This window comes from Cylas formicarius, unplaced genomic scaffold, assembly GCF_029955315.1.
Source record: "Cylas formicarius isolate icCylForm1 unplaced genomic scaffold, icCylForm1.1 PGA_scaffold_6__28_contigs__length_40554024, whole genome shotgun sequence".
NCBI classification, from domain to species: domain Eukaryota; kingdom Metazoa; phylum Arthropoda; class Insecta; order Coleoptera; family Brentidae; genus Cylas; species Cylas formicarius.
Genome location: NW_026844347.1, coordinates 38,965,463 through 38,981,554, shown reverse-complemented (window position 1 = coordinate 38,981,554; position 16,092 = coordinate 38,965,463). Strand labels below are relative to the sequence as shown.

General features: G+C 38.5%; 1 protein-coding gene across 3 annotated transcripts in view; it reads right to left on the bottom strand.

Annotated features, from left to right (window-relative positions):
- Window positions 1–1,854: 1,854 nt before the first annotated feature.
- Window positions 1,855–16,092, bottom strand: part of LOC132702960 (somatostatin receptor type 2-like) — an 85,924-nt gene continuing 71,686 nt past the window's right edge. For all 3 annotated transcript variants that reach the window (XM_060671889.1, XM_060671891.1, XM_060671890.1), the window contains exons 2-5: window positions 15,644–15,693; window positions 7,918–8,310; window positions 4,234–4,716; window positions 1,855–2,409 (exon numbers count right to left, since the gene is read on the bottom strand). In XM_060671889.1, coding sequence (XP_060527872.1) covers window positions 1,995–2,409; window positions 4,234–4,716; window positions 7,918–8,279 — 1,260 coding nt within the window. In that variant the 5' untranslated portion in view covers window positions 8,280–8,310; window positions 15,644–15,693 and the 3' untranslated portion in view covers window positions 1,855–1,994. The remainder of the gene's footprint in view (window positions 2,410–4,233; window positions 4,717–7,917; window positions 8,311–15,643; window positions 15,694–16,092) is intronic.

The following is a 16,092-nucleotide window of genomic DNA, read 5'->3' as shown; positions in this document are numbered from 1 at the left end:
AGCGCCCTCTCGCGGTGAGTATCGAACGCGCTATATAGTCAGGCGATCGTTTCTAATTTTTGGCGGATGCGCCGGGTCGCTCCTCCGTTCATTGCCAACTTTGGGAGTCGACATGTCAATCTACAAGTTTTGCTTCTTATGAGACCACAGTTTGCGTTAAGTGGTTAGATGGAGGGTTTCGCAGCAACCACAATTATTTTCACAATCAGAACCTAATGACTTAGTGAGCGACTGGACTTCGAAATAAAAATTTAGTAGCCCAAGACGTTAAAATCTCAGGTTTTGGGAAGACGATTTTGAACAGAATATTTATATGACCGATATTGCTAATATAATAAGAGAAATTGGTATAAACTGTAATTCTGAAACTTGAGGCTTTTTATTGACTTATCTGAGAGAAGCTTTAAACCTGTTACTTCTGTATCTGTTGTTCATTCTGTGCAAATGAAAACCTGCAACTACTGCTTGAGGAAATCAAATATAAGAACCATGGATCGTTGATTTGTGGTGACAATGATGGTGAGACTTCCACTAGTCAGGATGTACAAGCTACCTCCGTTTTTTGTGTGAGTGGGACAGTAGAAACAGCCAAGCAACATTCGAACAACTATTCGAAAAGGATTCATTTAACTCCCGGATGAAAAACATCAACTTCGGGAGTCGGCTATCTTTCGGCACCTTTCGAAACGTCAATCTCCAATTGCGTCTTGGAACTGTTTCAAATTTCTCCTGACATAATAGCAAAAGGAATTGTATTTAGTTGTGGATGGAACTCGGTACACAAAAAACTAACTGCAGATGCCTAAAAATAATCAGTCGTAGATTTCCTGAACTTCTTCATCCTTCGTCCTGCATATAATGAAGATAACGAAATTACAGATTTCTAACAAATCGGAATGTCGCCACACAAAGTTTAACCGTTCAATTATAGATGGCGACAGTTCATTGCAGATTCCCCAACTAACCGTGGAGCCAAATTTGTGGCTGATCGATCTTGTGATATTATTTAAATGTTCTGCAGCGTTATTTTGATATATAACTACGATTTTATGTGGACACGCGCATGCTCAACAGACATTCGATTTTTTAAATTTTTTAAATTGAAAGCTGCTACGCTTCGACAGAGGGCAGCACGCGTTCTAACCGACATAGTTTACGCCGCTCACGTACAGATGGCGGTACAAACGAAATTGCAGTTTCCCAACTAACCAAGGAGCTAAACTAACAGGAGCTAACATCTTCATAACTAAACAAGGTGCTAATTTTCGCCACCTAGCTATGATAAGAGTTGAGGTGTTATTTGCATGCTGTGCAGCCTAGTTTTCTCTTACGTTTTGTGATGATACGACGCTGGTAGGAGAGATAGGCAAGTGATAACGAAAGTTGATTTTAATTTTGTGTAGAATCTGAATGTGTATTAAAATGTGGATAATGTGATAAAGTGCGGATTTCTAAAACTGATTAGTAGTAGTAGATACACTAAATTTCTCCATCCTCTGTCCTGCGGAGGAAATCATGAGGTGACGAAATTTCAGATTCCTAACTAAAGTTTTGCCGCGCATCGATAGTTGCGCCGTTCGGGTACAGATGGCAAAACCTACAGATTCTCAACTAAACGCAGCGCTGAGTTCGCCGCTCAGCTATATTCAGAGTTGAGATGTGATTTGCCTGTCCTTTGTTTTTTTTTTTCAAAATCCAAATCTTTCCTAAAATATTTTGATGTGCAACGTTGCCAGAAGTTTCGGAGAGGCTCGGCAACGCCGCATTTGAAATATATATCCATCCGTTCGTGAATGTTTCTTCTCCCAGTTCCCCTTCCCCCTCGGAATAATGAATGATACCGCAGTACCGCAATAACCACTTTATTATCGGTTAAACACACACGTCGACACCGGCTTCCATTCTGAAGTCCACTTTTATATACAAATAAAAACAAATGACGTAGAACTACATCTATATATCGAAACGTCAATCGCGTGCGCGTCGTCGCCATTTTACAAGCTGGTCGGTTGGGATTGCGAGCCCGCCGTTCCGTTCCTGGCTCCTCCACGTGACACGTTATCCCTGCTGTCTCCGAATGAGGTTATGTTCGTCCTGCTGGTCATCGTGATGGCGGACGTGGACGCGTCCGTCTTGACCAGTGGTCCGGCGTCGTAGTCGTCGTCCTGCGTCGGACACAGTGACGTGTTTCGCGCGGTCCTGCTCTTTTCGGCCTGCTGTTTCGCCTTTTTCGGGAATACGCTGTTCTCCAGGTGCAGCGTCGCGTTCACGTCCTTGTTGGCGGCGCACGTGCACGCCTTCAGAAAACTCTTCTTGAAGTTATCGCTGAGGAACGCGTAGAGGATCGGGTTCACCGCCGAGTTCGAGTAGCTCAGGCACGAGACCAGCAAATGTAAGGTTATGTTGAAGCTGGAACGTACATGAAAGCCGTATACGATATCTTTAAAGTAGACAAATTTTTAAATTCACGATTACAGCAAACAATAATTCACTATTTCATGAATCTGACAGTTAAATGTTAGTTGTCTAGGGTCTGGGATGTAATACACAAGGTACAGACACGGAATAGAAAAGGATAACTGTCATTTCCCGTCGACAACATTTCTCTGAGATTTTAACATCGTTTTTCTTCAAATTGTGAAATTTAGGAATAACGTGTAATGTCTATCAGACTCAACACTTGTTCCCACCTACTTAAATAGTTTCACTAATATTAAAAAACCCCATGTTCCAATTCTCACAGTTCTTTGTTCAATTCTTTACCACCCCTTGCACCTACTTAATACAGCTTGTGATAGCAGAATCACAGACAAGCAATAAGTTAGATACTCGATATCTTAGCAATGGAATTGGGTTAAAAAAAAATAATTTTTAAGAAGAATTTAATTTCTTCGCATTCGTTAATGATATTTAGTAACGTGTGAAGTTGTTCTTTAAAGGTATCCCAACAATACCACCTTGTTTCTACAACATGTGCAACGTGAATGTAAAGCAGGATAACAGTGGCAAGCGTGGAGTTGCTGTCGGACTCATTGTCATTGGATGTTTGTGGAGAAGTGTATTTTGTGATAGAACGCTTAATATCTCTAATGTGGAGATTATTAGAGAGAAGCGCAGAGTTCTGTCTCCCTTAAACAATATATAAGCTCCGAAGAAGCCAACAGGACGATTGGCGAGGAATCCAAAAGAAGTCTCTTTGAAAAAAAAACAATTATGGTTAAAATGTCATTGCTTCAGAGACTGTATGTGTTTAGTTCCTCGGAAAATGTTTGTAAAATAAAAAACTTTAAGTCTACCGTAACTTTCAACAAAAAATTTCAATACGACTCTGCGTTCTACCTGTTTTCAATCGAATTGCCGTTAATGAAAAGTCGCGGATTATGGGGAGCCTCCAAGTTCGTTAAAGTCGAATTCACGAAATGTGACTCAAAAAGTGTAAGTATAACTTTGAGGTACTAGATATCGCACTGGAAACATCTAAGTGTCATCGCAAGTCTATTAATTGCAGAAAGTTTCGCCCCCCAAATATATAATTATGAAAAGTACCAATTGATAATTTCATTAAAAAACTGTAGGTATGGGAAAACGTAACCAATTAAAAACTAGTATAAAACAAGTCAATTAACAATTAGCTCTAAATGTAACAGAATTAACATTACCATACCCTAAAAAGTGCAGTTTATTGTCTCAAAATTTAAAAAACATTTTGCTAGCAAAAATTGCATGGCCGCTACCGCAAAAAATTCCCCGTTAAAAACATTTAACAGCACTGAGAGAGACTGATTTTGCGTTCTTATGAAAATTAGTCAATTTTTTTCAGAAAAATTATGGCAATGTGAGAATCCGGTTAGTTGGGGGTGACGCATGCGCCAAAGATCCATACCTTCACTACGAAAATGTCATAGCCACCTGTGGCGCATCACTTTTTACCATAGTAAGGCCACTATATTATCTTATAACTATATGGTTCATAACAAAGATTTAAAGAGTGTGAGAAAGAGAGAGAGAGAAATGAAATAATTAGGCAAATTCTCTATCACGATTATGGGCGAGTGTCCTTATCTGATCTGCCCAATGTAGTAAGAAGCAAGAAAGAAGAAGAATATGTGCATGTTCTGTAATATAAAAACTCGAACGAACGTCGGTAATGGGCGAGTGATAATAGCAGTCTTGGCCGACTGTTTCCGACACTGGTGAAGAAGAAAAATGTTATGCGATAAGGTTTGGACTTACGTGCTCATGGTCGAGTTGCTCAGCGCCAGCTGCGATATCCAGTAAGGCAGCCAACAGATGACGTAGACGGTGACGACTGTCAGAACGAGGTTTGTCACTTTTCGGTGCGATTTTTTCTTCTCCTTCGACTTGTTCTTTGGGCCGACGGTCTTCAATTTCTTGATCACCTCGCAGTAGAAGAAGAGGATGAGCGCGAGCGGGATCGCGAAGCTAAACACGAACGTGTACAGGGTGAACACGGTCGCCTGCGACGAGTCGATCTCTTGGTCGATCGCGGTCGAGTTCTGGGTGAAGTTCTCGTCGTCGGAGTTGTCCCACCAGATGACGCAGGAGCTCCTCTCGCCATCCGATATCTCTTTCGCGTGCTCGATGATCGGGATGATGAGGAGGATGCTGCAGCACCACGCGAGGAGCGACACTATTTTTGATATGAACGGGGTGCGCCACTTCGGAGACGATATGGGGTGGCACACGGCGATATATCTGCGTCAAAAAGGGGGCGGAGACGGTAGTTACTTAAAGTCACTCCCGCGTCTCCCGGGGGAAGATTTTGACATCGAAATTTCAAAAAAACAATGGCGCAATGAGCGGCGAAACCAAATTTGTTATATGTTATTGGGCGCTTTGCGCCGCAAACATTTCAACGAATTCGTACAGGGTGTTATGGAATTCAAGTTGCATCAGTTAAAGGATGATTTTGGACCACTATTCCGATCAGATTCGGATATCTATTAAACGACGCAGTGTTGCCAAACGATCTTCGAAATCAGATCAGTTCTTAATCATGACCGTTATTATTTATTTTTCAAAATTTTGCAAAAACGATAGCTGTGGAAAGATTCTTTCATAACGGATAAGACGATATTATTTTTCGTAGCTGAACTTGTTTAACTGATTTTAATTTTCTTTGTCGCAATTCAGGGCATATTCCGACGTCAAAAGATTTGTTTTATCTTCTCGGATCTATTGCTTTTAAATACAAGTGTAAGAAGTAGCGATTTGCTACTTCTGCACCCTCTAGCCCCAATGGAGATATAATTTATTCCAGTCAGAGCAGTTGTGCAGTGACGTAATAAAAATTGTCCGTATGTCTTAGCTATATTGCTACCATCTTTAGATGCGGATTTCAAAACTGCCAAACAAAATTTCTGAGTCAATTTACGACATCCGGTAACCAATTAGATAAAAATGTCATACTATGACTAATTTATATAATCATAATTAAATAATATAATAATTAAATTATTATTAAAAAATAGATTGCAGAAGTGATCTGTCGAACATGTTTCTCCAGTCCAGCCTTTAATTTTGTCGAGTTCCGAAAATTAATCAAATTTTGTAGTTTTTGTATTGGGACAATATTCTTGACTCTTTTAGAAGTTTTTTAGCTTTCCTGTTTTTAAGCAAATTGCTGGTGAACTAAAGTTACATATTAATTTATAGCCTCAATTGTTTTAACAGTAAATGTAAGACATCAAAATCACAGTTTAATAGTCGCCACTTGTCGCATTTTAATAAAAGATTTTTCACTTTTTTCATGTACAGTACGGTGAATCAACGATAAAGTAAAGTTAATTATTAATAATAATACATATCATTATTCTCGAAGGTAGATCACTCATATTTGGTATTTGATATTAGATGCTACAAGGTGTTTAAAATAAACTAATATATTTTTCTCCATACATATTATTTTTGCTGAAAGGTCTTACAAAACCTAGAACTTTTGTCAAGTATGATGTCATATACGTATTTTTAATACTTTTTACTTTAAAATTTACCGCGTTTTCTGTCTAGGATTATTGCACTAAAATTAGTTAGTCATTACAAAATGTTATTGCCAAATTGTTACCTAAATTTATTATAGTGTCAGTAAATTTTGAAAAAACTAAGCTGAATTAATTGATATGATTTATATACTAGGTAAGGCGGAAAAAATACTTTGCTGGCAGTAAGACTCCACAAGAAGAAGAAGTAATAGAATAGAACTAGTGTTTAATGGAACGGTTTGATTCAACATAAAAAACAAGTTTATGTTTTTATGTAAAATGGGCAGCATTAATCAAATTTCTATAACTATATCTGAAACCTAGTAGTATCTTGGCGGTTCTTTCGAAAGATTAAAATAAAACAGGTATACCAGTATATCCTGTTTAACAATATGCTACCGCAGCATCGGCCAGTGTTCACGGGGTCAATAGCCTCCAGTATCTGGCTTGTGCGCTACATGGATCTACACAGTGATTTGGAACCGCTATAAATTACTTTTTTTTTGTCTAAAATAATGTGTTCCGATGAGGCTACTTTGCGACAGTGCGGGAGTGCCAAACGAAAACCACTTAATGAGCGGCGCAGAATAAACAACTTTAAAGTTATTGGACCATATTTTTCTCGCGAACCACTTAACAACGTCTGATAATTTATCATTATCCATCCATATGTGTAAGATCGTTGTCATGAAAAACAAAAACACATTTTTGAGCATTTATTTTTCAGTGAATTTACCAAAATTTTCACCAAAATTGCTAATAACGACCTTTACTCTATCATCGACCCACGCTGTAGATATAATAAAACACGCAAATATATTTTTGTGTCATGATAATATCGACGTGACACCGACGGTAACGCCATCTGTAATATTGACATCTCGAGATCCCCCGAGCCACAGGAGGGCGCAAAAGTAAGGAAACGCTACTACTCAAATAAACTTTGGTCGCTTTGGTTCTAACGATTATGGTCTGTTCAGAGATATAAGAAAGTGACCAATTGCTTTTGAATGGGATTATCCATGATTATTACCTAAAGTTTCGGAATTTAAATTCAGGTAAAATTGTGGTCCGTAACAGAAAATAATTTTATACCTACCTGTTTAATATTCTTTGGTTTGGTATACTACTTAGTTTAAGTTTATTAGTAATCATTCTTATTTCGTGTGTAATACAGCGTGTGTTGATTCTTGCGGGAATTATGCAAAATATGTGCGACACAAGTAGATGCTCCCGCTCAAATGTAGAAAACACTATTCTATTGAGACTAAGGAAGTTATAAACAATGTTTATAACAAGATTATACCAAAAAGCAATTAATTGAGGTTCTACAAATCTAGAACCTACAAAAGGAATACGTCTGTCATAATTATGCAAAAAATCTAGGGCATACAGTTTTAAGGCTTCCACCTTACCACTGTATATTTAATCCCGTTGAACATGTTTGCCACCAACTGAAATCTGCCATTCGTCGTAACAATGTTTTTCCCCGTGTTAACTCCAATGTACACAAACTTATAGAAACCGAAGTTTTTAACATTCCTCCACAAAGTTCGGCAAATTCTGTTAAACATATAAAAAAAGCAGAACAATCGTATGTCCATATTGCAAATAAAATAGAAGAAATAATAATTAGAACAGGCGATGATAGCGACAGTGATATTGATATATTATGGGAATAATTTTAAGTAATTTAAGTAGGTAATAAAAATAATTTGTAATTTTATTTTAGATTTAAACATAAATACATACATAAATAAATATTGTTTAGTATCTTTCCTAACAAAGCCACAAATAATTAAATTCGAAGCAAAATACGGACCTGTTCGGCCATGTTTCATTCCCACAGCTTGCCCGGTTCTTTCCTTAATTCGCATCAGTTAGTCACTTTCTTATATCTATGAACAGACTTTACCTGTCGGCGCTCATGATGCACAACAAAATCGAGCTGGTAAACTGATTGATACTGGTGGTGATCATGTACGCCTTGCACGCCCAGTAGCCGAATATCCAGTGTCCGTTCAGCAACGTCGCTATCAGGAACGGGATACCGACGAGAAAGAACTCGTCAGCGATGGCCAGGTTCACGATGTACATGTTGGTGACGGTTTGCATTTTCGAAAACCGTATCACCACGTAGATCACCAGCGTGTTGCCTATGAGGCCGACGAGGCACACGACCGTGAACAGGATCGTCTGGATGATTTGGACGACGACCGGGAATATAGTCCGGACGTTTTCCATGTCGGTCGAATTGGCTGTGGCGTTGGGGTCCATGACGGTTGACGGTGGACTACTTCACATACATCTAGAAAATTTAAAATGCTAAGAAACTTCCTCCTGCGTCTAACATATCAACATATCAAAAGTATAACGTCAAAACCAGATTTACCACTTGCCCAAAAATCTCTCAACATCTTCGGTCCGTCAAAGACAAAATTCCATTTAAGATGCCAGGAGTTTACAGCATTTAATTAAAGTTTAATAACATAATTTATTCTTAATGTATGGGAATAAAAAGAAGTCATTAGGTGCTAAATCAGGACTATATGGTGGAGGGCACATCAAATCAACTTTTTTAATGCTCAAAAAGTTCTTTGTTTGCACTGACCGGCGAGAGCTAGCATGATTCGCCTTCGGTGGTTGATTGTTCTAATTTCTTCGAAGACTTTCAGCAAACAAATGGCTGTGTAGTATTCAGAATTGAATGTTTGACCTTTCACCAAAGAAACAGTTGCAACGTTGCCAGTTTTCCTGAAAATACGGGCTACCAGGCATTAATAAATTTTGTGGGCTTTGTTTCATTCTGAAAGACCCACACAGTCGACTGCTGCTTACTTTCAGGTTCATATGTCACGATATCGTAGACGTGTCGTAGTCGTATTTTTTAGCATTTCCTTCGACCACTCAACGCGAGCCTTTTTGTGAGCTCATGTCAAATTGTGTGGAATCCAACGAGAAGAAAATTTTTTAGCGACCAAATGTTCATGCAAAATTGTATGTATGCTGGTCTCACTAATGCCCAAAGATACCTCAATCTCATGGTAAGTCACATGACCATCCTGCAACATCAGTTTTCGCACTGCATAATTGTTTTCTTGGAGAACCACCGAATTTTGGACGACCTTCACGAAATTCAGCCTTAAGAAAACTACTGAAGAACGAAAATCAATGATAAATAGTAGTCCTAGATAGTGCTTTAACTCCGAAAGTCGAATTAAGTTCATCGATGCATAGTTGTTGAGTTAGTCCACGTCTAAACTTGTAAATGCTCCTGATTAAGTTCCATTTGTAACCGTCACAATTCTTTTAATTTATCACGAAAAACACAAACAAACACTCTTTCGAAAAAACCTAACCTCAAAATGTCAAAGTGTGCTATAAAAACATTAGTCGCCAGAACTATAAAAGGCAACGCGAACGTCAGCAAGTTCGACTCAACAACAACCGACGCAGGAAAAATCCAGAAGTTTTGTAAATAGTAAAATGCCTTTTTAATTAAAACATCTAAAAGTTTTTCCATAACTTTCTTTAAAAAAAGATCCTTGACTGCCATGTATTCAGAGGAACGCTCGGCGTCAAACAATCCTTTTAAAAGTTAAACGTTCTTAGGCGCAGCTATTGTTCTGCACCTTGCAAAAGAATTTACGTGATCGTTGGGCTTCCATAGCTAAGTGCCCCTTATCTATTTCGGGACATTTGAAGACCATTGTGGACAAAACTTTCGAAAGGCCGCTTATTTGCAGTTTATCAATTAATAATTAATTCTTTTGGTGTTAAACCCATTGTAAAACAGTGAGACATTTATCTGCCCGTATATATTGATAATAATATTTGTAACGGATTAAAACCCCCTGATTATCCGTGCCACTAGCGATGTAAATTTAGGACCGCTGTTAGCGACCCTTACGTCAAAACCCTTTTATCTATGAAATGGCTATACTAAAAACTAGAATGTAATGATTTTCTGTTCGATACACCTCGTATGAAGAACTCGCACATATCTAAATTGGACGCCCGGGATATTATATTGCGTGTATCAAATTTAAAGGGCGTTTCTGAACGTGGCGTCGCCTTTCAATATTCCACGACTTCATGTTCTAGGAGCAACAAATTAAAACTCCGCTATAGTGCCAAATTTCTGTCTGTTTCCATTATTCGGGGTAAGTTCTACAGTATCGACAAATTTAAACGCTTATAAAGGCTGCATTCTAGTTATAGTATTAAAAATTATTCACAAACTCCAGGGTAACATCAGTTTTCGCACTGCATAATTGTTTTCTTGGAGAACCACCGAATTTTGGACGACCTTCACGAAATTCAGCCTTAAGAAAACTACTGAAGAACGAAAATCAATGATAAATAGTAGTCCTAGATAGTGCTTTAACTCCGAAAGTCGAATTAAGTTCATCGATGCATAGTTGTTGAGTTAGTCCACGTCTAAACTTGTAAATGCTCCTGATTAAGTTCCATTTGTAACCGTCACAATTCTTTTAATTTATCACGAAAAACACAAACAAACACTCTTTCGAAAAAACCTAACCTCAAAATGTCAAAGTGTGCTATAAAAACATTAGTCGCCAGAACTATAAAAGGCAACGCGAACGTCAGCAAGTTCGACTCAACAACAACCGACGCAGGAAAAATCCAGAAGTTTTGTAAATAGTAAAATGCCTTTTTAATTAAAACATCTAAAAGTTTTTCCATAACTTTCTTTAAAAAAAGATCCTTGACTGCCATGTATTCAGAGGAACGCTCGGCGTCAAACAATCCTTTTAAAAGTTAAACGTTCTTAGGCGCAGCTATTGTTCTGCACCTTGCAAAAGAATTTACGTGATCGTTGGGCTTCCATAGCTAAGTGCCCCTTATCTATTTCGGGACATTTGAAGACCATTGTGGACAAAACTTTCGAAAGGCCGCTTATTTGCAGTTTATCAATTAATAATTAATTCTTTTGGTGTTAAACCCATTGTAAAACAGTGAGACATTTATCTGCCCGTATATATTGATAATAATATTTGTAACGGATTAAAACCCCCTGATTATCCGTGCCACTAGCGATGTAAATTTAGGACCGCTGTTAGCGACCCTTACGTCAAAACCCTTTTATCTATGAAATGGCTATACTAAAAACTAGAATGTAATGATTTTCTGTTCGATACACCTCGTATGAAGAACTCGCACATATCTAAATTGGACGCCCGGGATATTATATTGCGTGTATCAAATTTAAAGGGCGTTTCTGAACGTGGCGTCGCCTTTCAATATTCCACGACTTCATGTTCTAGGAGCAACAAATTAAAACTCCGCTATAGTGCCAAATTTCTGTCTGTTTCCATTATTCGGGGTAAGTTCTACAGTATCGACAAATTTAAACGCTTATAAAGGCTGCATTCTAGTTATAGTATTAAAAATTATTCACAAACTCCAGGGTAACGGCGACAGAGTCGGTACTGGAAATATCGACACACTTGTTGTCCCTAAATATCATTTGGTTCACATCAAATGACCTCATATAATGGCAGAAACCCTCAGAATTAGATATACCTATATATACTTGGACCAGAAATATAGTGCTTTTACAACCGACCCCGTGATTAACTTTGCCTGCTGTTTATTACTTCAAAACAGCAGCTCCTTATAGAACACGCTGCTCAGCAGGCCCTTACCTGTAACCATTCCAGGACCGTCCTAGGAATTTATCTACAAGCGGGATATACATACACTGATATAGGTATGTTTGTAATCTTTTTCGCAATGATCAAAACAATGCACAATAAAGTTCTCTATTTTCAAATATAAATTTACGAGTTCCATTTTTAAATCTAAGGCTATTGTACAATGTAGGTCCCAAATATTGAAAAATATTTTTATAATATTTAATTATCTAATAATATTATATTTAATAATATTTTTTTATATATGCATCGATACCTGTACTTGTCTATTCATTATTGTTCTAGTGGTATACAGACTTTATTCTGATAAATAGAACAACAAACCATATAAATGTATAACGATCGAACATCACAAACCTTTTCCCTATAGAGACGATTTGTTGGACATAAGTGATGTTTGTTGTAAATCACTTTAAGGATTCTATTCTGAACCTCATTCAGTGGTCTCAACGCAGTACTGTACAGCTCCAAATTTCTAGGTCTGCGGTTAAGGTACTGTACTTAAAATAACACTTAAAACGTCAAAGCAATAAATGAACTATATTTTTGGTCGCACTATACCAACATTTTCTTAAGACTGTTTCACTTAATTATTATTTTATCAACTTAAAATAACACATAAAACGTCAACGCAAAACATGCATTAAATTTTTGGTGGCACTATAACAACATTTTCTTAAGACTGTTTCACTTGATAATTATTTTATCCAAATTTCTAGGTCTGCGGTTAAGGTACTGTAAAATACTAAAAACGTCAAAGCAATAAATGCACTATATTTCTGGTGGTATTAGATAATGCGGTAGCCGCAGTGCGGTAAAAATTGATATCCTAAAAATGCTACATCTAAACAGAAACCTATCGAATTGAGGAATCGTCAGCATCCACGTTGATTGTTACAAACGACATTTAAAATGTCAAATGTTTCAATATTTTTCATCGTCACTTCCCGTATTATCAATATAGCTCTATATATTAGTACATTTAAAACTGCCCACGGTTTCCTGTAAATTAATCGAATTAATTTCAATATTTTTCTGACGTCCAGGTGGCGTAGAAACATGGCCGGCAACCCGTCCAGCATCGACGACGACATCGAGGACGTATTCGGCGACAAAGAGTTGGCGAACAGCTCCACGCACAGCGACGACGACTACTACGGCTATTACTATTCTACGGAATTCTACGTCACCATCGTCGACGTCATCTTGAAATGCGCGGTGTACCTCGTCGCCATGGCGATCAACGGTATCCTGATTTACGTATTCTGCAAATTCAAAGCGCTCCGGACGAGATTAAACTCGTACATCCTCAGCTACACCGTACTCAATACGATATCTTTCGGATGCGTGCCTCTGTTTCTCATCATCCACTTAGTCGTCGAATTCTTGGGCCTCGATTTCAATGCCTCGTGGTGCTTGGCCAACGGAATGCAAACCACTTGCCTCGTTCTGTGCTTCGTAACCGACCTGATGCTCGTGCTCGACTATACTCTGGTCAAGTTCGATGTGAGTTTGGTTAGGAAGCGCGCCTTCGTTTACGAGCACACGAAAGAGATCGTTTACGTCACGGGGCTCGCGCAATTTGTTGTCACAAACGCGTTTTGTTTCGCGGGCGGCGTGTCGCTGCACTCGTACAACGCCGCAGCTTCCAAATGGGCGTACGTGATCGTTTTGTGTTGCATATTGACGTTGGACGCCGTGAACAAGTGCCAGCCGAGCGTCGGGCTCGATAAAAACCGACACGCGCTTGTCGTGGGCAACGTAATAGTGCTGTTTTTCCTACCTCAATACGTTCACGACTCCATTTACAGGTTTTTAGTGTGGGATTGGTACGTTTATAGTCTGATGATGTACACGGCGTTCATTCCGCAGTACATGGTGTTGGGCCATCAAATCGCCGTAATCGTAGCGCTGGGCATGACGAACAAGAACTTCAAAATCGCGTTCTACAAGACGTTCAAGAAACGGACGAGGGACTACGACGAAGAGTTCGAAGAAACATCGGAAGATGGATCGGTAGCCGATGTAGCGGCAGATCAACGCGTAGACGATACCGCCATCGTTGAAACGGCAACCGTGTATTAGTTATCGACATATGGCTACTAGACATATAGAGGCCCTGCCTGCGTAATTTTTCTTTGAGAACGCCCATGCGCAAGCGCGAAATTTGAAATTTCGTTTTTAACCAATGAGTATGATCACGTGAAGTGGACCCCCATTTACCACTTGATCATAATAAATTAATCTATATATATTTTTTATAAAAAAAAAGATATTAAAAACATTTTCATTATAATTTTCTTTTTGTTAAAATGAAAATTTTAAAAAATTGTTTAGGGGATCAATTTTCCATCATAAGCACTTATAAAAAATATATTTAGATTAAAGTTTTATGATCAAACTCTAATGACAAATTCTGATCTTGGACCCATAAGGCCTTGCGGCTGCCAACAAACAACATGGCCGCTGACAGACCGCCGATGTTTGGATGCGGCGCTTTTGCGGCAGTATTTTTCTCAAAATATGTCTAAATCCTTTTAAATTTTCTTGCGAAAAAGGAGGTAAGGTCTGGAAAAGCAATGCAGAGTGGTTTTTGTCCTTCGAAGCGTTAGTTTTCATAAACTCGTAGGTTTAATCTCCATGGAAATAACTAGGTATTTCTTATGCTTGTTCTAGTAAAAATTCAAGTTGTAGCTTAATTGCTTTCTTATATATATATATAACATCCTTCGTAGTAAGTATACCTAAATATTTGTGTGTTTATTTTCCAGTTTGTTAAATGTCAAAAATAGAGGCGTCACTGTCTTTCTAATATCCCATTAGGTCCTCATATTTCGGCGTTGCCAATTATGTTCGGATTTCAGAAAGAGATTTTTACCGTAGCAGGGCCACTATATTATCTTATAGCTTATATGGTTAGATGTAGTTGGCCGATAGACAGATTAGCGGGACATCTAACATTTTAGACCACTTTCTTGTCGATGCATTTGGTACACTTTCACACACATTATCCATAATAATTAAACCAGTTTCGGCAGCAGTTTTTCAAAAATACGACTATGTTTTGTAGTGCAATCTGCTATAATTAAGGTATAATACTGGCAGGCAAATGAGTGGGTTTTGCCATTCCTACTATATTAGTGGAAACAAGAATCGCAAATGGTACCCATTATGGTTTGTTGTTTAACCTATTAAAAAGTTCTTCCATATTGGGAATATACGCAGCTACTCTTTCACTAGCACCCTGAGTTCTACCATAAGTTTCCTGCACACGATCTTCAGCATAATGAGAATTGATAATCTTTTAATAACAAGCTCATCCCAGTCACCAAAATCTACTAGGGGTGTTATTGAACCAAACAAATCCTAGACCCATCTCTATTTGTCCCAGTAAAGTAAATATTCCACTTGCGTGGTGCTATAAGTTTTGAAAAACTGAATTGTAACCTTGACTAGTCAGGCAAGACAGGTGTGGAAGTAGCAGCAGCATCTATAGTCACAGAGAACCTAACCTTCTTATCAAGTTCAAAAGAATTCGTCGCAAAGACCTTCCGCCTAATTACTTATCAGAATGAATAGTCTGTGCTTTGCGGACCTTGGTCGCGAATACACTATGAAAAAATATCGCCGGCGACGCTGACGAACGTCGCGGCCTGTTCGTTTTGTCGCCGTTTGATGTTCCGGTTTACGGCGGAAAATCGTATATGCAAAAGACAGAAGGCGAAAACAGTTTTTGTGAAAAAACGGACGCTTTTGAAGTCCGCGGTCCCTACGTGCGGAGCCGGTCGTTTCTCTTTATTAAAAAGACGGCAAGTCAATCGAAGAGACGCAGCTTGCTTTTATACAAGCGTTTCGCACAGAGCTTCGCTTTATACGTCATGACTATTGCCCCGAAACGCCAGACTGTTTACGTTCGGGCAGCCAATCGGCTTTCGCGAATTATGCGCGTCAAAAGCAACTTACGTTTTTTGTGTTCACCGTCGCACATAATACTCTACCAGGCCATCTTCGACCTGAAACAAACGTAGAACATTTTACTTTTTAAGTGATGAGAGATGATTTTTTTAAGAATACTTTGAAAAAAGAAACCGCTTAAAATTCATTAACCATACGCAGATTCTTCGTCCCGTGCTGGAAAATCCGTTGCTCGGGCTGTGATAGATACTAAATCCTATTATAATATTATTAATATATTTTGGTCAAGTCGGCTTGATGACTTCGGGCTACCTCTATAAAAAGAAGAGGAGCACGGAAGATAAAATAAATCAGCTGCGATAAAACCAAAATCCATTTTCTGTGACTTTCTCAATACCATTGTCAAAATAATTGTATTAAAATGGCATGGTCTAAGTGTAAGGTATTGCTGGTCTCTAGGGGGCACAGTCGGAAGTTTTGGTTATGTCTGAAATACC